This window comes from Xyrauchen texanus, chromosome 28 (assembly GCF_025860055.1).
Source record: "Xyrauchen texanus isolate HMW12.3.18 chromosome 28, RBS_HiC_50CHRs, whole genome shotgun sequence".
NCBI lineage: Eukaryota > Metazoa > Chordata > Actinopteri > Cypriniformes > Catostomidae > Xyrauchen > Xyrauchen texanus.
Window position 1 is genome coordinate 41,798,636 of NC_068303.1, and position 21,796 is coordinate 41,820,431.

The window sequence follows — 21,796 nt, forward strand, 5'->3', positions numbered from 1 at the left end:
AAAGCACATCTTGATCGTTTCATTTCAAATCAATTGTGGTGGTGTATAGAGCCAAAAAGATTAGAATTGTGTCGATGTCCCAATATTTATGAACCTGACTGTACATACACTACCGGTCAAAAGTTTAGAATTTATTTAATTGTAAAACTAAAATGAATTAAATAAAAAAGTTTTTGAAATGGATGACTTGGACCAAATAATAAAGAAAAGCATCCCGACATAGATGGGAACTCCTTCAATACTGTTTAAAAGCATCTCATGGTGATACCTCAAGAAGCTTCTGGAGAAAATGTCAAGAGTACATGCCTGTAAATTCTAGGCAAAGGGGGACCACAAAGAAGATCAAATATAACACAGTTTGGATTTATTTGGGATTTTGTTTAGTCACAACATAATTCCCATAATTCCATTTATATTATTCCATAGTTTTGATAACTCTAAAATGTGAAACAATTATTATTATAAAGAATGAGTAAGTGTTTCAAAACTTTTGACCGGTAGTCTGTATATATATATATATATATATATATATCTGTATGCCTTTTGACTATAGATCTCATGCAGGAACAGTGTCCTCTTATGTTCTGCACCCTCAAGACATCTCATTTTCTCTGTTTTACCAGTAAATGTACAGCAGTATTTCATTCAAGCCAAGAAGATTTGTTAGTACATCCAGCACAACACACTCAACAACAATCTGATGGGTCGACTACTATTGCAGACTGTTTCCACATTTAATCACATGCAGGATATGAATATAAATGTCAACAATTCACACATGCATTAGCTAGACCATCCTGAAAAATAGCATTTTTAGCGTGATCTGAGATAACAAAGCACAATTTATGATTCCAGTGTTGTCAGATTGTCCTGCAGATTTGAAATCTGTTCTTTGATTGAAAACTCGACCAAATGTTTTTGAGATTTCTGTCTTTCCCCATTCAAGTAGATAGGAGCTGATGTTTTATGCCGCTTGTTTACATAGAAAATGGTTGCACACATGGCTTTATGTCATTAACTATTTGTACAGTGACAAAACATTATTTGGACACTCGAGTCATATTTTAAAAGCCTGAATGTCATTGCATTAGATCACAAAATATCAAAGTTGTCATCTGCTAACAATTGATGCTAGACCTGGTGTGAAGGGTGTTTTATAGTTCCCCTCAGATTCACACAGGTGCTGTTGAAGTGCACACACACTTTTCTTTGGGCCGCTGCATACCGAGACTTCGATATTTCAGACATCCACCACGTTTGCTGTAAGGGTTTGTGTAAAATGAATTAATCTCAGCCAGACTTGTATTTTTGACAGGTGTTTGTTCCATGGAAGTGTAACAGGAGCTGAGCACATGTCTGAAGAGCAGCTTTTCCTGTTCTGTCTTTAACATGATGTGGACGCAAAGACACTGTAGTTGACCTTTTTAAACTTATCTATCTAAATATATCAAATGTAAAGGAAACTACTTTTATCTGAGAGACCTCATGCAAGAAAGTTCAGGAATCAGTTTCACTATATTTGTTTTTTATTCATCAATCAATGTGTGTGTGCAGGGTAGTGAGGGTTACTTTTGAAATGTATTCCACTACAGATTACAGAATACATGCTGTAAAATGTAATCTGTAATGTATTCCGTTAGATTACACAAGGTCAGTAACGTATTCTAAATACTTTCACTTGATTTTTTTCACTAGTTTTGACTATAAAAACTCAAAATACACATGTTAAAAATACATTCTCTGAAAAAAACAAATATCTTATGCTCTTGTTATCTCTTGTTTCTAAAATCAAATTGATCTTATTTTAAGGATTTTTAGATATTTTTACAGGAAAACAATTCAAACATTATTATCAAGTATATGATTTTTGGCCAAATATCAAAGGTCTTACTAGAAAAAAAAAAAGAAATTATAATACAATGTGAATTTTCTTGATATAAAATATGATCGTGTCTGGTAACATGTGCATGTAAAATGGCTAGAAATAGCATTTTAGCTTAGCGTAAAGCTAACAATTTACACAAGGTTTATTTCTATTTCTTCTGCTTCAAACGTACTTCTCTGTCTGCTCGTATGAATGTAACACATCATAAGAAAGAGTTTCACCACTGTTCAAATGCACTTTGGATCACATCATTTATATGTATAAATGTTTTTCATCTGAGAGGAATTAATTTTAAATGAAACAAATGACAATAAAATGCAAAGTAATCTCTTTTTAATATTTAAAAAACGTAATCCCGTTACATGTATTCTGTTACTCTACAACCCTGCATGTGCGTTAGTATGCTACATATTGTTTAACAGTATTAATGTTGCTCTAATTCTCGATTTCAGTCATTTTATTTGATTTTACAATCAATTGGTCAAATAATCGCGTCAACCACACAACCTGTCTCCAAACCCCGCCTTCCAAAGACATGTTAGCCAACCCGATGTCAGTAAAAATGATTGACAGGCAGAAAGTTTTTCTGATTGGGTAAAAAAGTGTGGGCCTTTCCCTCCATTACTATTATAACAGTCTTTATAGGAGATGCAAGACAATGCAGCAATATCATTTCCATGTGAAGAGAACCCATACGAGAAAATACATTTACGTTTTTAAGAGTTTGATGTAAATGAACTACACGTCTGGTTCCTCACTGCTGGTTCAGGTGTGAATCGGCTTCATAAGAATCGATTTTTTCAATTCAAAATGTTAATCGCGGAGAGAAATCACGTGTGCAAAGGCCTTAAAAAACTGTTTTCTGAAAACAAGTGCTGTGGGATTGAAAATCTCCACTTTCACTCAAAGGCGTCATATATGGACTGATTTTGTCCCTACCACATTTTAAAGTAGCATTTGTCAGGTAAGTGTGTGATGGTGAATAAACATCTCCAGTTCTGAGCAGGAGTTTCCATTTCATGATATGAAGCTGCAACATGTTATTTTGAATGTTTTGACTTCTCCATAAGACCAATCATGTATTTATCCACAAAGTGACACAACCCCAGCACCAACATAGTGATATAGTTCTCAAATTAATGTTACATATTTTCTGGAGCACAAATAATTATTATATATCAAAACAGTAAATTATTAATTGAAATGATCTGTGCATAAACTTGGTTATTATTTATGTATGTAGTCTTATTAATATTAATGTGTTTCATCATGACGTCTATGTTCGACGAGCAACTCGGAAACCCTGTTATATTGAAAGCAATAAAGTGTCTTGTTATGGTTTATAAGTGTGCGCATTGTTTGTGTCGTCGCTCCGCCCATCAGCGGAAGCTTATAAAGTAGATCCGCCTGCAGCGGCGGAACGGGCATCATTCACTGAACCGGACTAACACGCTCCTGAACCGGCTCTCTGTCCTGCCGCACAATAATGACTTTATTAGGACGTTTCCGGTGAGTTGACATGAGACACCGTGAAACTCCCGCGAAAATGAGCAACTCAGGTAAAAACAAGTCCCTTTATTTTTAGTTTGTACATGTTACTTTTTTAATTACGTGTTTCTTGAGCTTCAGGCACTTTTAGCACCGTGGAGAAAAACATGTTTCAATTAACATCAACAGTGTGTGTACGTGAATCACAGGAGGTTTCTGTCATTTGCGTGTCATTTCCAGCACATCTCAAATTCTGTCTTGTGTTTAATTCAGTTATGTGCTGCAAATGACATTTTTAACCTTTATTAAATGTGTCATGTGTCCTAAATACACACAATTAAATCCTATTTTCCCCCTTTGTTTGGTATTTCATGCTCCTCACACTCTTGTCCACTTGATTAACACTAACTCTGATGAAACTTTATTAAGGTGGAAATGACGTCACAACTGTGGGACAGTCGTAATGTTTGATCATTTTCACACAATACATATTGATGTGTTTATTTAACTCCTGGTTCAGATGATCATAGTTTTAAACTTGTAATAATTAGTATTTTCATAGTTTAATATTGAGAGTCTGAAGACTAAAACAATCAAATCTAGACATAAAAGATATTTGAAAGCACCAAAAATAAATGCAGGTATGTTAAAAACGTTCCAAGTCAGTTTTAATTTGACCTTAATAAATGCAAAGAGAAAAGTGATGTTTGAATGAAAATCAAGCCATGTGACCTGAGCGTGCCTGATGTTGTGTTGAACACTACGCGATTGTGGAAAAGCTCCTTAGACACAAATAAATGGAGAGGAAAAGTGTGTATGATTTGTCCAGGTTTAAAGTACAAATGTTTTTCAGAGGTCCAGTGGTCTCCCCCCTCAAACCTGCCCGCAGACCATGTGCTGAACTCTGGAGCGGTCATATTCCCCGGTAAAACACACTTTTAAGTGCACTATACAGGAAGTAGAAATGCTTCGAGTGTGATCTGGTCTTATGAAGTATGTGTGTGTCGACAGGTGCTTTTGATCAGCATGGATGTCCTCTGGTTATATTTCCTGTTGAGTCTCAATGTAAACTATCACAGGAGGTCAGCAGGGAGGAGGTGTCCCACTTCATACACTACTGTCTGCGCCTGCACAAGTACGGCACGTGTACACGATGTCAGATAGGCCTCAAGACTCGCACACATTTTTACTGTTGGGGGTAAATCCCCCCATGAGCACTTAATGTCAGAGCCCACTGTCTATCAAATGTGTTTTATTGTGAGAAAACAATTTAATTCCAGTGATACCCTTGAAAAGGTTTTTAAATGTGTCGAAATTTAGTTTAAGTTTTTTGGAAAAATTAATCTTAAACATCTGATTTAGTTTTCCTGGTTTACACCATGAAAATAGCCATAGAAGCTGACATGGCATTAAAAAACAAACAAGTACGGAACACAAATGAAAACGGTCATCTTTCACTCATGTGGTTCCTGTATGACTTTTGTGGAACTAGAGGAGAGTGACCAAGCTGCTCTTTTACATGTAATAAAGTGGCTTTACTGTCAAGCTCCAGAGAGGACAGAACCGTACCATAGAAGTAGTCCAAGTCTTCTGAAATCATATGTGAGGACAGACCTGTCCTCTGAAAACCTTCCAAGAACGATTTGAGCTACAGCTGAACAAGAAGATTTTCAGTGAATGACAGATTGTTCCTCGCAATGGTGTCATATGACCTTTGAAATGTAGATTAAACTGTGCTTTGATTCACAGGTTATGTTTTGACCTGTCTGACATGTCTTTTCAGTAAAGGAGAGGCGAGTCTGGTGTCTGTGGTGGTGGATTTGAGGCAAGCTAATGTCGCCATTGCACGGTTCATTGGTGAAACACTTCTGTTATTAGAGGTAATCGTGACCATGATTGTCTTTTTCTGTGATGCTCATCTAATATCAGCGTTTGAGACTGATGTTCATGTTTGATTCATTGGAAGCTGTTTTTGTTTTAATCCGCTTCAGTCTGTAGTTTGTAAACTATGAATGCAACTGTGTGGCATTTCTTTTATCTCTATATATGCAGTTTAAATCAAAAGCTTCTTGTGTAGCTGTAACCTGGTTAATACTCTAGCATGAGCCTGTTTACATGCACCAATACACCGATAAGTCCCAAAATTATGATTATTTTATAAATCTGAGGATGCGAAAAAAGGATTTACATGAGATTTGAAATCATGTTATTTTCTGATTTTGACCTGAAACCGTACAGAGGCATGCACGCAACACTTTCATTTGTTGGATAAGTCTGTGAGAAAGCAGGTAAAGATGTTTACATGCAACGGGGAATATTGACCTGTGTGGAACGATTTATTGTTAAGCCGTTTACTACCTTGCACAATAAATAAAAGCCGTTTAATGTGTTTACGATAGAATATGCATCCATATTTAGTGAGGCCAAGAGCATATTTTTACCATCATCTACACAAACACTGAGCCCTCATGTGAGGTGTGCATGAAGAGCAGGGAATTCTGGATCTGTTTGGCTTAAAGAAATGTTCTGGGTTCAGTTCCAGTTAAGCTCCATCAACAGCATTTGTGGCATTATGTTGATTACCAAAGAACATTTCAACTATCCCAGATAAAGAAAGGAAATGAAGCTTAAGCTGTACTTATTTTTGTTAAAAACGCTTGCATGCTTCATGCATGTTATTTGAGCTCTTTATCAGTCAGACTAGTGTCGATGGATGATCGTTCGGGTAATGTTGTTCTTGTGTGAGGAGTTTGCTTCACGTCAGCAGAACTGTTGAATACTACAGCTTTCTGTGTGTTGTGACATTACTGTATATTTACCAGTTTTGATCATGACTGTAGTTGAAATGTTGGATAAAGTGTATTTGACTTGGAATGGTTATAGCGTTTACTTTTTGAAACGGTTTGTGTTTTTGAATGTTTCGGCCGATTGGCAGTTAGTGCTTCAGTTGAAAGTGTAATACTGTTGCTGTGATTATTGAAGCGATGAGCTGAAATAGTTTTTCTGTAGTTAAGGACATTCAGATGCTGTCAGTGGAGCGTAACTGAGAAACAATCTTTTGTGTCTCTCCGTCCATGAAATTCTAAATGAGTCTTTATTTGTGATAATGTCATAGAATTAAGTTTATATTGTGCAGTTCAGCCATTTTTCTCTTTAAGGATCAGCAATGGAAATTAAAATGGTCCTAATGACTTGCCCCGTGTCGTTCCAACCCTGTTCCCTTAACAAAAGGCTTCACTACGATGTTGCGCTGCTAAGCACTACGGGGAACAATCTTGCATTGTGAGCAGCTGTGAATTTGTGTGAAACACGTCAATGAACATTGACCTGAATTTATAGCCTCGGCTGGTGAAGATCATTAGATGCACCTGTGGCCAGGCTATAAAATAGAGGCGTCACCAGCGTGTCGACAGATATTTTTCATTCAGAGCATACTATGCTGTGTGTCTCACAACCTGCTAGAAAACTTTCTTCCCTCTTTGTTAGGAGTTAGAAATTGTTAGGCAGTGTGCAGAACTTTCTTTCTTTCTCTCTCTGCTCTGAAAGAGTATATATATTTATATAAAAAAAAAAGAAAAAAGAGAGAATGACGGAGAAACAGAGCAAACGATGCGTGTTTCCTTGTCAACGTCTCATGACGAACAAGGACACGCATGAGTTTTGCTTTGTTTGTTTGGGGAAGAGCACGCGGCTCTGCGTTGGGGTGGGGCGGTGCGCGCGATTGTGACCTTCTTTCGGTCGGGATGCTTCGCGCTCGCCTTGCTTACTTCTGAGAGCCAGCACCCGCACTTCATTCGTGGGGCTCTCGTATGGATCTGGCTGAGGAGCGAGAGACGGGTGCGTCCCTTTCGCTCGCTCTCTCCCCAGATCCGGCTGGTCCTTCTCGTGTTCTTGAAGCGCGCTCCGGCGCCTCTTCAGTTCAGGAGGGGGACCTCGATTCCCTTGGGTCTATAGATTTCGAGTTACCCACATCAGAGCACTCAAAACATGATGCAAAATCCTCTGAGGAGTTACTCGATGTGGTGACTCGTGCTGTGGCCAGACTTCAATTAGACTGGCCACGTGACCAAGAAACCCCCAAACGCTCCAAATTAGAGGATAGATTTTTGTCTGATGGCCAAGGGAAGGGAACACCTCATCAGTCCCTTCCCTCCTTTAATGACCTCCACGATGAGCTTGCTCGTTCGTGGAGGAACCCTTATACCTCGCGCGTTCACGTGCCCTCGACGTCGTTATATTCGACTATTGTGGGTGCTGAGGCGCGAGGGTATTCGAGGATGCCGCCGGTCGAAGAGACACTTGCGGGTTATCTCTCGCCGGGTTCGGCATCGTCCTTGAAAAAAATCTGCTCTCCCCTCTAAGCCATGCAGGACTACCTCCATGCTAGTGGGGAGGGCTTATCAAGCGGCAGGTCAGGCTGGTGCTGCGCTGCACACCATGGCTGTGTTACAGGCGTACCAGGCTGACCTGCTAAAAGATCTGAGTGCGGGTGAAACTCTCGACGAAGAGGCCTTTTCAGAGCTTCGTCGAGCTACGGATTTGTCTCTCCGCGCGACCAAGCAGTCAGCCCGTGCCATTGGCCGGTCTATGTCCGCTTTAGTCAGTACGGAGAGGCATTTATGGCTTAACCTGTCAGGCATCCGAGATAGGGACAGAGTTTTCTTAATCGATGCCCCGGTTTCGCCTTCTGGTCTCTTCGGAGACGCCATGAATACGGTTATCTCCAGATTCCAGGAGGCGAAAAGCCACGAGGAAGCCTTTGGGCAGTTTCTTCCTCGCCGCACTCAGGGGGCAGGGCCGTCGGCCACCCAGTCTCGCCCGGCCTCTGCTAGGAGAGAGGCTCAAAAACAGAGCGTGGCGAGTCTTGCTCCCCCTTGTAGGGACTGGGGACAGGCGCGTCGCCCTCAGCAGCCGCCCAAGGAGGACCTCAGGGCTGTGATCTCTAAAAGAAAGAAGCCCTGACGTTCTTGTACCCAACTTTGTGAGAGTAGTTCCCTTCGGGACGGGGCGCATGTATCATCCACTTCGGCCCTCCCGATACCCTCACGAAACCTCTTCACTCCCGCCGCCTTTGGTGTTTCGGGTGATAGAGGCTTCCAACAAAGAGTTGGGTGTACCGTTGCTTCCTGCCTTAGTCCAGGACACGGAACACTCAACACCCCCTCAACAGGAAGTGTTGAAATTAGTACCCATCTCAGAGAACCTGGCAGCGTGGAAACTTCTGCCAGGTATTTCTCTGTGGGTTCTAAAGACAGTAGAAAGAGGCTACAGAATTCAATTCGCTGGCCGCCCTCCGCGTTTCAACGGCGTGGTTCCCACTACCGTAAGACCATAGCAGGCATGTCTACTGTGGAAAGAACTGCAAAATCTCTTGGCAAAAGGGGCCATAGAACATGTTCCCCTTCCAGAGAAAGTCAGGCTATTACAGCAGATACTTCCTGGTTCCCAAGAAGGGTGGGGGGTTGCGTCCGATTCTATATCTTCAAGGCTTAAACCGCTCGGTCAGGGTGTTCAAGTTCAAGATGCTAACTGTCAAGTCGGTCGTGTCTCAGATCCAACATCTCGATTGGCTGGTCATGATCGATCTCATGGACGCATATTTCCATTTTGGAATTCTGCCACAGCACGGGAAGTTCCTGAGGTTCGCTTTCGGGGACGAAGCCTTCCAGTATCGGGTTCTTCCATTCGGCCTAGCCCTATCACCCCGCACATTCACGAAATGCATGGATGCAGCACTGGCTTCTTTGCGATTCCAGGGCATCCGCATTCTGAAATATTTAGACAACTGGCTGATACTAGCACAATCTCAAGAACTGGCAGTTCAGCACAGGGATATTGTCTTGGCTCATCTAGGTTCTCTGGGTCTGAGACTCAACGTCCAGAAGAGCGTTCTTGCTCCAACCCAGGAAATTACCTATCTAGGGATTATATGGAACTCGTTCACGATGCGGGCACAGTTGTCTCCCGCTCGTGTCAGCTCCATCCAGAACTCCCTGAGCAATCTCAGGCTAGGTCAAAGTTGCACTGTTCATCAGTATCAACGAATACTAGGTCTCATGGCGTCTGCGTCCACGGTGATTCCTTTTGGGCCTTCTCCATATGAGACCGTTTCAGCTGTGGCTAAAAGCCAGGGGATTTCATCCAAGGGCCAGTCCCCTAAGGCAAATAAGGGTTATGCGCCGAGCGCTTCGTTCCCATTCTATGTGGCTCAGACCCCGGTTCCTTACCTTGAGTCCCACTCTCGGTGCGTCATGTCGTCGCAGGATGCTAACGACAGACGCCTCCCTGATGGGTTGGGGTGCGATCTTAAGTGGTCGTCCAGCCCAAGGGGAATGGGAGGGTCATCAGCTCGATTGGCACATCAACTGCCTCGAGCCGATGGCGGTATTTCTGGCCCTGAAATACTTCCTCCGACATCTGAGAGGCTGCCATGTCCTTGTGCGGGTGGACAACACAGCAGCAGTCTCCTACATAAACCGTCAAGGACGTCTACGCTCTCGCCACCTGAATTTGCTGGCACGTCGGATTCTCCTTTGGGCCCAGGGCAAGCTCCTGTCACTCAGGGCAATTTACATCCCTGGACGCCTAAATGTGGGAGCAGATTTGCTGTCCAGACAAAACATACCGAGGGGCGAGTAGAAACTCCACCCCGAGGTAGTACAACAAATTTGGGAGAGATTTTACAGAGCAGAAGTGGACCTCTTCGCCTCTCAAGAGACTGCGCAATGTTCCCTCTACTTCTCTCTGAGTCACCCAGCCCCCCTGGGTCTGGACGCGTTGGCGCATACATGGCCCAGAATGTGTCTGTATGCTTTTCCCCCAGTTTCTCTGCTCCCGGGAGTCTTAGCCAGAGTTTGCCAGCAAGGGTCTTGCCTCTTACTGATAGCGCCTCACTGGCCGAACAGGATTTGGTTCTCAGAAATTATATCTCTCCTCGACGGCTCGCCTTGGGCGATTCCGGACAGGAGGGAACTTCTGTCTCAGGCACAGGGGACGATATTTCATCCCCGGCCCGAATTGTGGAAACTTCATGTTTGGCCCCTGAAGGGTACCAACTGAGGAACACCGGGCTGTCGCCTGAAGTTATCGAGACCATTCTTAGTGCTAGGGCTCCCTCCACCAGAAGAATCTACACCAATAAATGGGGTGTCTTCGAAAGGTGGTGCAGTTTACATGGTGCAGATCCAGTTAACTGCCAAATTGTTTCAGTTCTGGACTTTCTGCAGGAAAAACTGTCAGCAGGCATATGCCCCGCTACTCTCAGGGTTTATGTGGCCGCCATTTCGGCTTGCCACGCCTTGATGGACGGGGCGCCTTTTGGGGAGGCACCCTCTACTCGCTCGCTTCATTCGTGGAGCCAGGTGACTGAGGCCTCCTGTTAGGACCAGAACTCCCTCATGGGACTTAGCAATAGTCCTGGAGGGTCTGGCCGAAACCCCCTTTGAACCTCGAGTCAGCATCTGATAGACTTCTGACTCTCAAGCTGGTTTTTCTTGAGGCGATTACCTCTCTTAAGAGAATCGGGGATCTACAGGCTCTGTCTGTTTTGCCGGCCTGTTTAGAGTTTGCCCCAGGTATGGCCAAAGCTATCCTGCATCCTCATCCTGACTACCTTCCTAAGGTGCCTTTTTCGACACTACACCCTGTCACTCTGGAAGCCTTCTGCTCCCCGCCGTTTTTAACGCCGGAGCAGGAAAGTCTTCCCGGACTCTGCCCAGTCCGTGCCCTTCAAACTTATGTCCACCGCACTAGCCAGTGGCGTAAGTCTGGGCAATTGTTTGTCTGCTTTGGGGGCCGCAACAGGGGGGCAGCCGCTACCAAGCAGACTATGTCACATTGGGTGAGGGATGCTATTGCCCTGGCCTGTGAGGCACGCGGACAAGCTTCGCCAGTAGGTGTCAGGGCTCACTCCACCAGAGGGGTCGCCGCCTCTAAAGCCTTGGCTAGAGGGGTCCCTCTGCAGCAGGTTTGTGATGCGGCAGGCTGGTCCTCTCCGCACACATTCATCAAAATTTAATGGTTTAGATGTTTATGCTACTCCGGGCTCTTATGCCCTTGAGTCGACATCTCAAGCTCATGTCTGAGACCTCTCCCGTTTTTGTGAGTACACTGCACAACCGTAGGGGTCCGGACAGCCCCAAGTGCGGTGGCGTGGGTATTGCGTTCCCCGTAGCGCTTAGCAACGCAACATCGTAGTGAAGCCTTTTGTAAAGGGAACGTCTCGGATTACATGTGTAACCCTTGTTCCCTGAAAAAGGCGGAACGAGATGTTGCGCTGCTTTGCCGCACTTGGACATCCCAGGACTGCTCTTCAGAAAAAGGTATCTGTCGACACGCTGGTGACGCCTCTATTTTATAGCCTGGCCACAGGTGCATCTAATGATCTTCACCAGCCGAGGCTATAAATTCAGGTCAATGTTCATTGACGTGTTTCGCACAAATTCACAGCTGCTCACAATGCAAGATTGTTCCCCGTAGCGCTTAGCAGCGCAACATCTCGTTCCGCCTTTTTCAGGGAACAAGGGTTACACATGTAACCCGAGACGTTTTATTCCACAGAACACAAAATGAAACTAGGAAAATGTCAGGGCTGTTTTTGTCTCATACAACAAAAGTGGAATGTGATGCACACTGGCTTTCGTGTGTCATGTGACTGACTGTGAAAAAATGTGACCGCAAATGTTTTTTTTAGTTTGGTGGAGGGGAAGATTATCATTAAATGACTTCCAGTCCTTACACAAAGTTAGTGAATAGCTTAAAAAGAAATGGAATACAGCACTGCAGTCGTACAGATTACTTTTCTGGTACTTCAATGGTGCTTTTTGTGTAAGTTTGGCGCTGGCATTATAAATCACTATAAACTTTTGTTTTCTGGAAGACAGAAGCTCAGACATTGTATGCAACATCTCCTTTTGTGTTTCATGGATGTAAGAAAATCCAGGAGTGAGAGTTAATGTTTTTATTTCTAATATTCTGGAACTTTCTGGTTTAGAAGTGAAAGACTCGTGTTGCTCTTGTGGTGAGGTTAAAATGTTGATGAGCGCGTGCTCGCTGTGGGTCAAAAGTCTGCTGTTAGCTATTAATGCCGTTTGGTGTTCTCCTCACAAGAGAAATACTCACACACTACACATCTCTTTCATTGGCTCTCATTCATTGATATATTTGTTAGGGATAAACGACAAATCATGTCAAGGCTAAATTTGATATTTTGAAATTTGTGGCAATGTTTTCTGTCCAGGCGATCATAAATGAAATGACCCGTCAAACATTTTATTATAATTTTTTTTTTTCTGCAATATTAACAGGGTTTTGATCCTTGAAGTGCTCAAAGTCTTAAATTGAGCTTTTTAGAAATGTACTGGAATAACTGGAAAATCACCTTTTTGTTAAAGTGCTTAAAGTTGAAACCGTGTAATGTGTGTCCATCAAAGACTAGATCCACGCTGCCATTTTCAGTGAACATTTACTCCTTTTAATACCCTTTCTGAACTAAGCATATTTTACTGTCGAGACATCAACATTATTATTTAAAAAGGTTTCACCAGGAAAAATCTAATGTTTTTATTTGTTTGTCTTGTTTACTACTTTGCTCTTGCCATAAAATATCCATTGATGCTGAAATGGCATTAAAAGAATACTACAGAAATACTTTCTTGTCTTTACTGTCAGGTGTTGATCTTGAGTCACATGTAGCACCCACACGAAGGGCCAAATTCATGAAGCTTTCATAAATTAGTAAATTGAGTAATTTACACATAAAATGGACCTCTCCGAAATCTTTGCGCAGGATTCACAAACACTTTGTACTCTCCAGATTTGTTGGTAAACAGTGTGTATGTTAGTGAATTCCAAACATTCATAAATGGGGGCGTGTCCACATTAATTAACAATTCTCGTAATCCACACCCATGAAACGGCTAAATAAGGAAGTCCTCAAACTCTCTAGTAAATCCTGCTAATTGAGTGTGCAACGGTAATGAAATAGTTAATGAAGTGCATTCACATCGTAAAATTTTGATGCCGTCTTCGAGAGACTTGCTGTCATCGCGTGTTTTTGCTGTCATATGATGCTCTTTTGTGAATCAAACGGTTCAAGAAGTCAATGAAAATGGTTTGACATGACTATAAAACGCATTCAGTTCACGCGTGGAGGAGGATGTACACCACTATAACTTCCTCTGGTTCAGTTCAGCACCTCGCCGGCTTGGCGATATGGCAAAAATAATTTATCCCGATAAATATCGTTAGATATGAAAAAATATCATGATATTCAATCACATTTGCACATTGCACAAAAAGAAGAGAAAACAAAATCCTAAATAGTCTTTACAAAACTGCGTTGGGGGCCAGACACAACCAATGCAGAGGTGTCTGAGGGATCTTCTGTGAAGTTTATCAATTGAGTGCAGTTGAATATGAATGTTATAAGATGATCTGTTTATTTTGAATCATAATGACAGTGTATATATATTACATTCAAATTATTTTCACAATCCATTTCACAATCAATCTCGCGTGCTTGACGCTCGGCTTCCATAGGAAGGAATTGAAAGTGCTCACTCACATTCGCTTACTACGCGCCAGTGGAAACATACGATAAGAAAGCCAAACTGCTAGCGTTTTTAGCAACACGCATGTCTAGATGTAGAACACGGGCTAAATATCGAAAATAACTCAAAAGCTTATCGTCGATATCATGGAGTTTTTTTTTATCACGATAAATATTGATATCGTTTTATCGTCCAGACCTATCGCCAGCATCATTTGTCAAACTTCTCGGGTAAATCATTATGGTAATAGTGATATAATTGAAACTGGAAGAATTTTCAGATAAATGAATTGAATACCTGAAGATCTTTGGCTGAAACACTGTAAGATGCAGGCCCTTTCTGAATTTCCTTGTTGTATTTTGTACGAACCTGCCAGCAATGTGTTTATTTAGCCTGTGGATTTAACCGCATTTGCATTGACCATACATTATCAACTGAATGTGATTTATTGATGTCTGTTAAATGATAAACTAAATTATAGAGCTCATATCAAATAAAAAATCCTGTCCAACCAGTCCCGTTAGAGGGCATTAGTTCCTTCGAGAAAAATCAAGCACTTCTGCTGGAAAAACAGTTGGGGGAAAAATGATACTTTTTGAAAAATTAATTGGAGCTGTAAAACGTTTCTAAATAAGTATAGGTTATGGTTTGAAAATATTTATATTACTTTTTATGGTTAATTTCACTCATTTAATTAGTGCATTTTTCATTATTTGCTTTCACTTCTTTCAAAACTCAGTTGTGACTGTTTGACTGAAAGAACACAACACGTTCGGATGCTATGCACATGATTTACACACGGTTCCTACAAACTAACATTTTGAAAATATGAATCTGACAATTAACATCAGAACGGCTTCATGAACTATTTACACAATGAGTTCTGCTTGTGTTTCATGAACGAGGCCCATTGTGTGCTTAAACACTTCTGTGAACATTAATAAAAACTTTGGCAAAAAAAACACTTACTGCACATTTTAGTTTCAGGTGAGAGATTAGAATTTGAAATTTGATCAAGTGTTTTTTTTTCTTTTTAAACTACAAATTTGTCAAACTTTGTCTATCGTAAATTAAACTGAATTGCGAGAGCCATATCATCCTATCGCTAATATTTGTGTACTTTCGTGCACAGCAAAAATGCTCATGATCATTTTTGTGAATCTTTAAGGTGTTGTAGGGTCACTTCAAATAATACTGTATTAGCACATGTGTACTTTGTGCTTTCTGTCTTTCAATTGATACAATGCTCAAATGTCCAAAGCCTGTAAAATAACTGACATCCTGTTTGCTGATCTAACACACTTCCTGTTGGTGTAGTTATGCAGGAGGATCATACATTCAGTTTATATTGTTCAACCAAAGAAGAAAGATGTTTTAAAGCAGCTGGGGAAAATACTGTCACCAAACGGCTCCAAACAGCACAGACCTGTCCTCTTCAAAGTGAGTTCATCGCGTTGTGTGTCTTAATTAGAAGACTTCAAACCTGACTTTTCTATTTCAACCTTCTGGATCTTTAGAGCTATTTGTTTTAATTGAATGTTCCAGGTTCTAGACAATTCAACTCTTTAACATCTGTAACATGCTGTTGATTTACCATATAAATAAATGTTTTGTTTGATTGGGGGGCGCAAATTTATGGTTATAGGAATGTTTGTCTAATTTTTGTTTTACAAAAAGTAAAATAAATTATAAAAACACCAGTCCCTCTCCGCTACATCTCCCATACAATATATATATATATATATATATATATATATATATATATATATATATATATATATATACACACAATATTCAACTTAATTGTCATTGTGCAGAGTACAGGTACAGAGCCAATGAAATGCTTTTTTTTTTCGCATATCCCAACTAAGCTGGGGTCAGAGCGCTGGGTCAGCCATGAAACGGAGCCCCTGGAGCAGATAGGGTCAAGGGCCTTGCTCAAGGGCCCAACAGTGGTATCTTGGGGGTGCTGGGGCTTGAACCCCCGACCTTTCGGTCAGTAACCCAGAGCCTTAACCGCTGGGCTACCACTGGGCCCATAATGTAACATTTACATGCATTGGCTGGGAATCGGACCCGGGTCTCCCGCGTGGCAGGCGAGAATTCTACCACTGAACCACCAATGCTTGCTGTGAGACCTCCAAAAAGGCCAGATTGCTGCCCCACTTCCTAATGTAAATATCAATGTTATCCAGCCTTCTATACACAGTCTCCTTAAATGCCGCCACCCTGCCAACTCAAGGCACCACTACGAAATGAGGGCACACCGGACTACCTCATCCCCTGAGGATTAACCGCCTGCCAATCATCACGCCGGCCAGGACCCAGCTCTCCATATATTTATCACTCACATTCAGGACCACCCTGGGAATCCTAAAATGTTGAACCATGTTTTCAAAAGATCTCAGCACTCTACTCTCATATAGGTCGCCAAGCATATTAACTTCCCTCACAATCCACTCTGACCAGCAGAAAGGGGACTTATTAATACTTCCAGTGCATCCGGAATGTATTCACAGCACTTCACTTTTTCCACATTTTATGTTACAGCCTTATTCCAAAATGGATTAACTTATTTTCCTCAACATTCTACAAACGATACCCCATAATGACAACATGAAAGAAGTTTGTTTGAAATCTTTACAAATTTATTACAAATAAAAAAAAAATCACATGTACATAAGTATTCACAGCCTTTGCCATGACACTCAAAATTGAGCTCAGGTGCATCCTGTTTCCACTGATCATCCTTCAGATTTTTCCTCAACTTGTTTGTAGTCCACCTGTGGTAAATTCAGTTGATTGGACATGATTTGGAAAGGCACACACCTGTCTATATAAGGTCCCACAGTTAACAGTGCATGTCAGAGCACAAACCAAGCCATGAAGTCCAAGGTATTGTCTGTAGACTTCCGAGAGAGGATTGTATCGAGAGACAGATCTGGGGAAGGGTACAGAAAAATGTCTGCAGCATTGAAGGTCCCAATGAGCACAGTGGCCTCCATTTGTAAATGGAAGAAGTTTGGAACCACCAGGACTCTTCCTAGAGCTGGCCGCCCGGCCAAACGGAGCGATCTGGGGAGAAGGGCCTTAGTCAGGGGGTGACCAAGAACCCGATGGTCACTCTGACAGAGCTCCAGCTTCTCTCTGTGGAGAGAAGAGAACCTTCCAGAAGAACAACAATCTCTGCAGCACTCCACCAATCAGGCCTGTATGGTAGAGTGGCCAGACGGAAGTCACTCCTCAGTAAAAGGCACATGACAGCCTGTCTGGAGTTTGCCAAAAGGCAACTGAAGGACTCTCAGACCATGAGAAACAAAATTCTCTGGTCTGATGAAACAAAGATTGAACTCTTTGGCCTGAATGGCAAGTGTCATGTCTGGAGGAAACCAGGCACCGCTAATCATCTGGCTAATACCACCCCTACAGTGAAGCATGGTGGTGGCAGCATCATGCTGTGGGGATGTTTTTTAGCGGCAGGAACTGGGAGACTAGTCAGGATAGAGGGAAATATGAATGCAGCAATGTACAGAGATATCCTTGATGAAAACCTGCTCCAGAGCGCTCTGGACCTCAGACTGGGGCGACGGTTCATCTTCCAACAGAACCCTAAGCACACAGCCAAGATAACAAAGGAGTGGCTACAGGACAACTCTGTGGATGTCCTTGAGTGGCCCAGCCAGAGCCCCGACTTAAACCTGATTGAACATCTCTGGAGAGATCTGAAAATGGCTGTGCACTGATGCTCCCCATCCAAAAAGTGAAGTGCTGTGAATACTTTCCAGATGCATTGTAATTTTGGGTTCCACCATATGCTTGAGACTAGATTTAAATAAATGTCTGAATTAAAAACTCTGGACACTTTTGTCTATACCGAGTGAAAATGCAAGATATCGGGGTGTAACTTATTAGGTTAGTTTAATAGAAAGTCTTTGCAATGGCAAAATAAGGGCAATATTTTCCTTTTCAATACAAAACCAGGGAGTGGCTCTTTCAGGTGGAAGTAACCAATGAGCCAAATGTCTGAGACCGAATGCATAATAATAAAACAATCTTGGGTAGGCCTAGCCCACTTTTTTTTAATCTGCCCATGTAATTTATTGAAATGTAATCTGGGACGATTATCATTTCAAATGAAGGATTTCCCTATGCTATCAAATTGCTTGAAATAAGAGAGGGGGACATCTACAGGGAGAGATTGTAGCAGGTAGTTGAATTTTGGAATACAATTCATTTCAGTAACATTAACCTTCCCAATCATAGATAAATGCAATGAAGCCCACCTGCCTACATCACTCAAATTTTTATTAATGGGTCGAAATTAACTCTAACTAAATCACACAGATTTGCTGGGAATAAAATGCCCAAATACTTAATGCCCTATTTGAGCCACTGGAAGGTGCCCTGCTGAAAAGCCGTTACAGGGCAGTACGCTGTCAGAGCCAAAGCTTCGGATTTATACAAATTAACACTGTATCCCAAGAACTTCGGAAAGGAATTAATAATTTTGTAAAGGCATGGATCTAGTGGGGTTGGAGACGAATAATAAAATATCATCAGCATAAAGCAAAAGCTAATGTGCCACACCTCCTGCCACCATCCCTGGAAAATCATCTTCCTTTATCACGACAGAACAATAATGGGGAAAGAGGGAAACCCTGCTGGGTGTCCCTATCCAGAGTAAAATTAATTACCTGGCCAAGCTCTTCCAAGGTGATCTCCGAATCAAGAGAATGTTTTATGCTCCGCCGTCAGTTTAGGGTGTTCTAATGGTTCCACAAAGTTTCTAATATCTTCAACAGTAGACGAAGACGTGGAACTACACATCCTGTGAAGCATCAATGTTGCTCTAGGGGGCTTACACACTTTTGCTTCACTATGATCAAGGAGTCCATCAAAAGATTAAAGTCTCCTCCCAATATTATATCATGAGGGGTGCCAGCGGCTTGCAACACCCCTTCAAGATTTATAAAAAAGCCCTGATCATCAGCATTAGGTGCATAAATATTAGCCAAAATCAACCTTTGCCCCCTGAATTTCAGCTAGAACAATAATGACTCCTCTTAATTTCTTTAATCTGAGACATTTGAATTGTAGATGTTTATTTATCAATGTAATGACTCCCCTGCTCTTACTGGAGCCAGCACTAAAGAAAACATGTCCACCCTATATCTTCCCAAATCTTTCAGCTTCCTGCTGAGAAAGATGCATTTCTGGAAGAAACACTAGTTCATATTTCTTGCATTTAAAAATAGAAATAACCTTTTTATGGGGTGCCGCAACCCATTCACATTCCACATGGAGAGAGACAATCCACTCCGTAACATTTGACATTTTGATATAGTAGAAAAATAAATTGTCAAACAAAATTATATAGACCACATTTCAACATTGGTGCAAAAAACAGAAAAAAGAAAAACGAGTGTAACGACTGCGCCATCCGGCGTCGATCCCTCCAAACTCAGACTCCATGCAGGCCTACGAGAGACCCCACAACCCCCGTTGCGTCTATACAAATTTTGTGAGGCAAAATTACATAACACAAAATGCTTTGCAAAACAAACTCCAGCCAATAGAAGGCATAAGTACAAAGAACAAGCAGATTCATCCACAGCTGTACCCGAAGGTATGTTCCTCCACAAAACAAACTCCAGCCTCTAGGAGTAACCAGCACAAAAAGAAACAAAGGCATCCCGGTTCCTCGGATAGTCAAGTGTATATTTAATGAGGAACACCATGATTTCCTCAGTCCAGCAACTCAATAAAAGACCGCTTGTTGTAGGCATGTAGACATTTTGTGGTCCTCTTTATCACTGGCTTGGAACTTCAAAGTAAAATTTTCTCTGAGTCTTATTCCACAAAACAAACTCCAGCCGGTTGGCAGAACCGACACAAAGAAACGAAATTGGTGTTCAGCTTCCTCAGGCAGCCAAGAGTAAATCCACTCCCATGAGAAACATCAAATGGCTTACTCACTCCAATGTTTTTATGAAGGACAGTGCTTGCTCGGGGAATAAAATACTTTGAGGCCATCCTTAGAATTTATACTCCGTTTGGCCTGGAACATCAGTGCAAAAGCGAATTTCTATTGATGTAAAAGTTTCTTACATTACTTTTTGTACGTTTCTCTCTTGTCCAATTTGCAAAGCTCCTTGTCTGGCACAAAAAGCATATTTTATTTATACTGTGTGTAAAGCATCAATCACTATTTGCATTTAGTGTAAACCATATGCTATTTAATTCAATTACTCTTGGTGCAAACAGTATCACCATTAGTGTAAATGGCATATTTAAATTTTTAATAACATTTGCTCCCTAGAATTGGTTTTCAGGGGTATTTTCACTTTTTCATGAGGGCATTTAAAAAAAAAAAAATTGTCCAATAATTCAATTGAATTGATTCATTTAAATATTACTTTTATCTGGACAATTATAGCGGTTACCTTTCAAATAAAATATCCACTTCATATTGGCAACATGTTCAACACTCATCCAAGACTGAGAATACACATGTTTGTAAAACGTATCGGTTGTTTGATAGCTGATAAAAAGTGAAAGGATTCGCAACTGGGGCTTTATTTGATTTATTTTGCGCTCGTACGTCACTTTTGGTGGCATATTTGCCCCAAGCCCAGGTTATTTTACGACCCTGGTGCTGACAAATCTGGCACAGTTTCAAGAAGTATAGCCAAAATATTTATTGCTGATAATAGAGCTTCACTTGTGTTGAATGATGAATGGAAACTTCAATGTTTGTGTTCTTGTATTTGACAGCTCGTTTTCCTCAAAGACGTTTTTGAACTTTCCAACTACATCGACAAAAGCCAGTTAACATCTAGTTTAGGGGGATACCTCCTATACTGCCACACCAGTTGGGTTGTCTTCATTAAGGTAGGTGTGTTATTATTATTTATTATTATTATTGAGCAATAATTGAAGGACTCTGGTATGCGTTTAAAAATGTAATTGGAAAATATGTTTGCATGTGAGGATTGAGTCTCTCAGTGGAGCCTGATAACTTGAATCATATGATTTTCCCAGAAGCCTGCTATTCAAATCTGAACACACACACACTCAAACCTCATATGTGCCCTCATGCACACATTGCATTATTGAGTAAAGCGTTTGTGTGCGTTCACATAAGAGCTTGTGTTAGTTAAGTTTGATTGCTTGAGTCTGTCCACCAGCACAAGGTCTTATGATCAGCCATAACTAAGTAGGCTTATATAACAGGATCACTGAGCTCATGTATTCACATTATTTCAATGACGACAAGATTGCTGCATTTTTAAAGGGATAGTTCACCCAAAAATTGCAATACTGTCATAGTTTAGTCACCAATGTTGCTTCAAACCCCTATGGCACAAAAATAGATGTTCAGTCTGTCACCATTCACCATTTTTTTTATGTGTTGTATAAGTGAAGGGTGACTGTCTAATATTCTGCCCAACATCTATTTGTGTTCAACAGAAGAAAATCTTTTCGTAAACTGGTTTTGAACATTTTGAGTGTGATTAATTGATGAGAGAATTCTAATTTTGGGGTTTTATTATGTGCGTGTTGTGTGGTGACTCGGCGTATGAATGGTGAGGGTATTAATGAGCACACATCTCTATTGTGTTCTACTCTGGAGACGCTTGAGTGCTCGACAATCATCTGAGATCATTAGCATGTGAAAGGACTGTACGCTCTTTCACTCTTGTATCTGCCCTCACCGCCTCATGCAGATGCTTTTTCTGACTCTTTCTCATGTTCTTTCTTACAGGCTGCTGAAAGCAAATAGTGCCAGTGCTTAAAAGCCAGTTTAAACTTAAGAGTTGAGTTTAGTTTTTGACTAAAGTCAGTGGATTGCTGATCAAATCCGTCTAATAGC

The 21,796-nt window shown here is 41.4% G+C and overlaps 1 protein-coding gene and 1 non-coding gene across 2 annotated transcripts in view; one reads left to right on the forward strand and one right to left on the reverse strand.

Moving 5' to 3' along the window:
• Window positions 1–3,314: 3,314 nt before the first annotated feature.
• Window positions 3,315–21,796, forward strand: part of LOC127621768 (uncharacterized) — a 44,659-nt gene continuing 26,177 nt past the window's right edge. Inside the window, exons 1-6 of the mRNA XM_052095490.1 lie at window positions 3,315–3,444; window positions 4,227–4,298; window positions 4,385–4,508; window positions 5,157–5,253; window positions 15,241–15,363; window positions 20,698–20,814. Of these exons, the coding sequence (XP_051951450.1) occupies window positions 3,405–3,444; window positions 4,227–4,298; window positions 4,385–4,508; window positions 5,157–5,253; window positions 15,241–15,363; window positions 20,698–20,814 (573 nt within the window). The 5' untranslated portion in view covers window positions 3,315–3,404. The remainder of the gene's footprint in view (window positions 3,445–4,226; window positions 4,299–4,384; window positions 4,509–5,156; window positions 5,254–15,240; window positions 15,364–20,697; window positions 20,815–21,796) is intronic.
• On the reverse strand, window positions 15,979–16,049 carry trnag-gcc (transfer RNA glycine (anticodon GCC)). The gene has a single exon. It is a non-coding gene; the product is annotated as a tRNA-Gly (tRNA).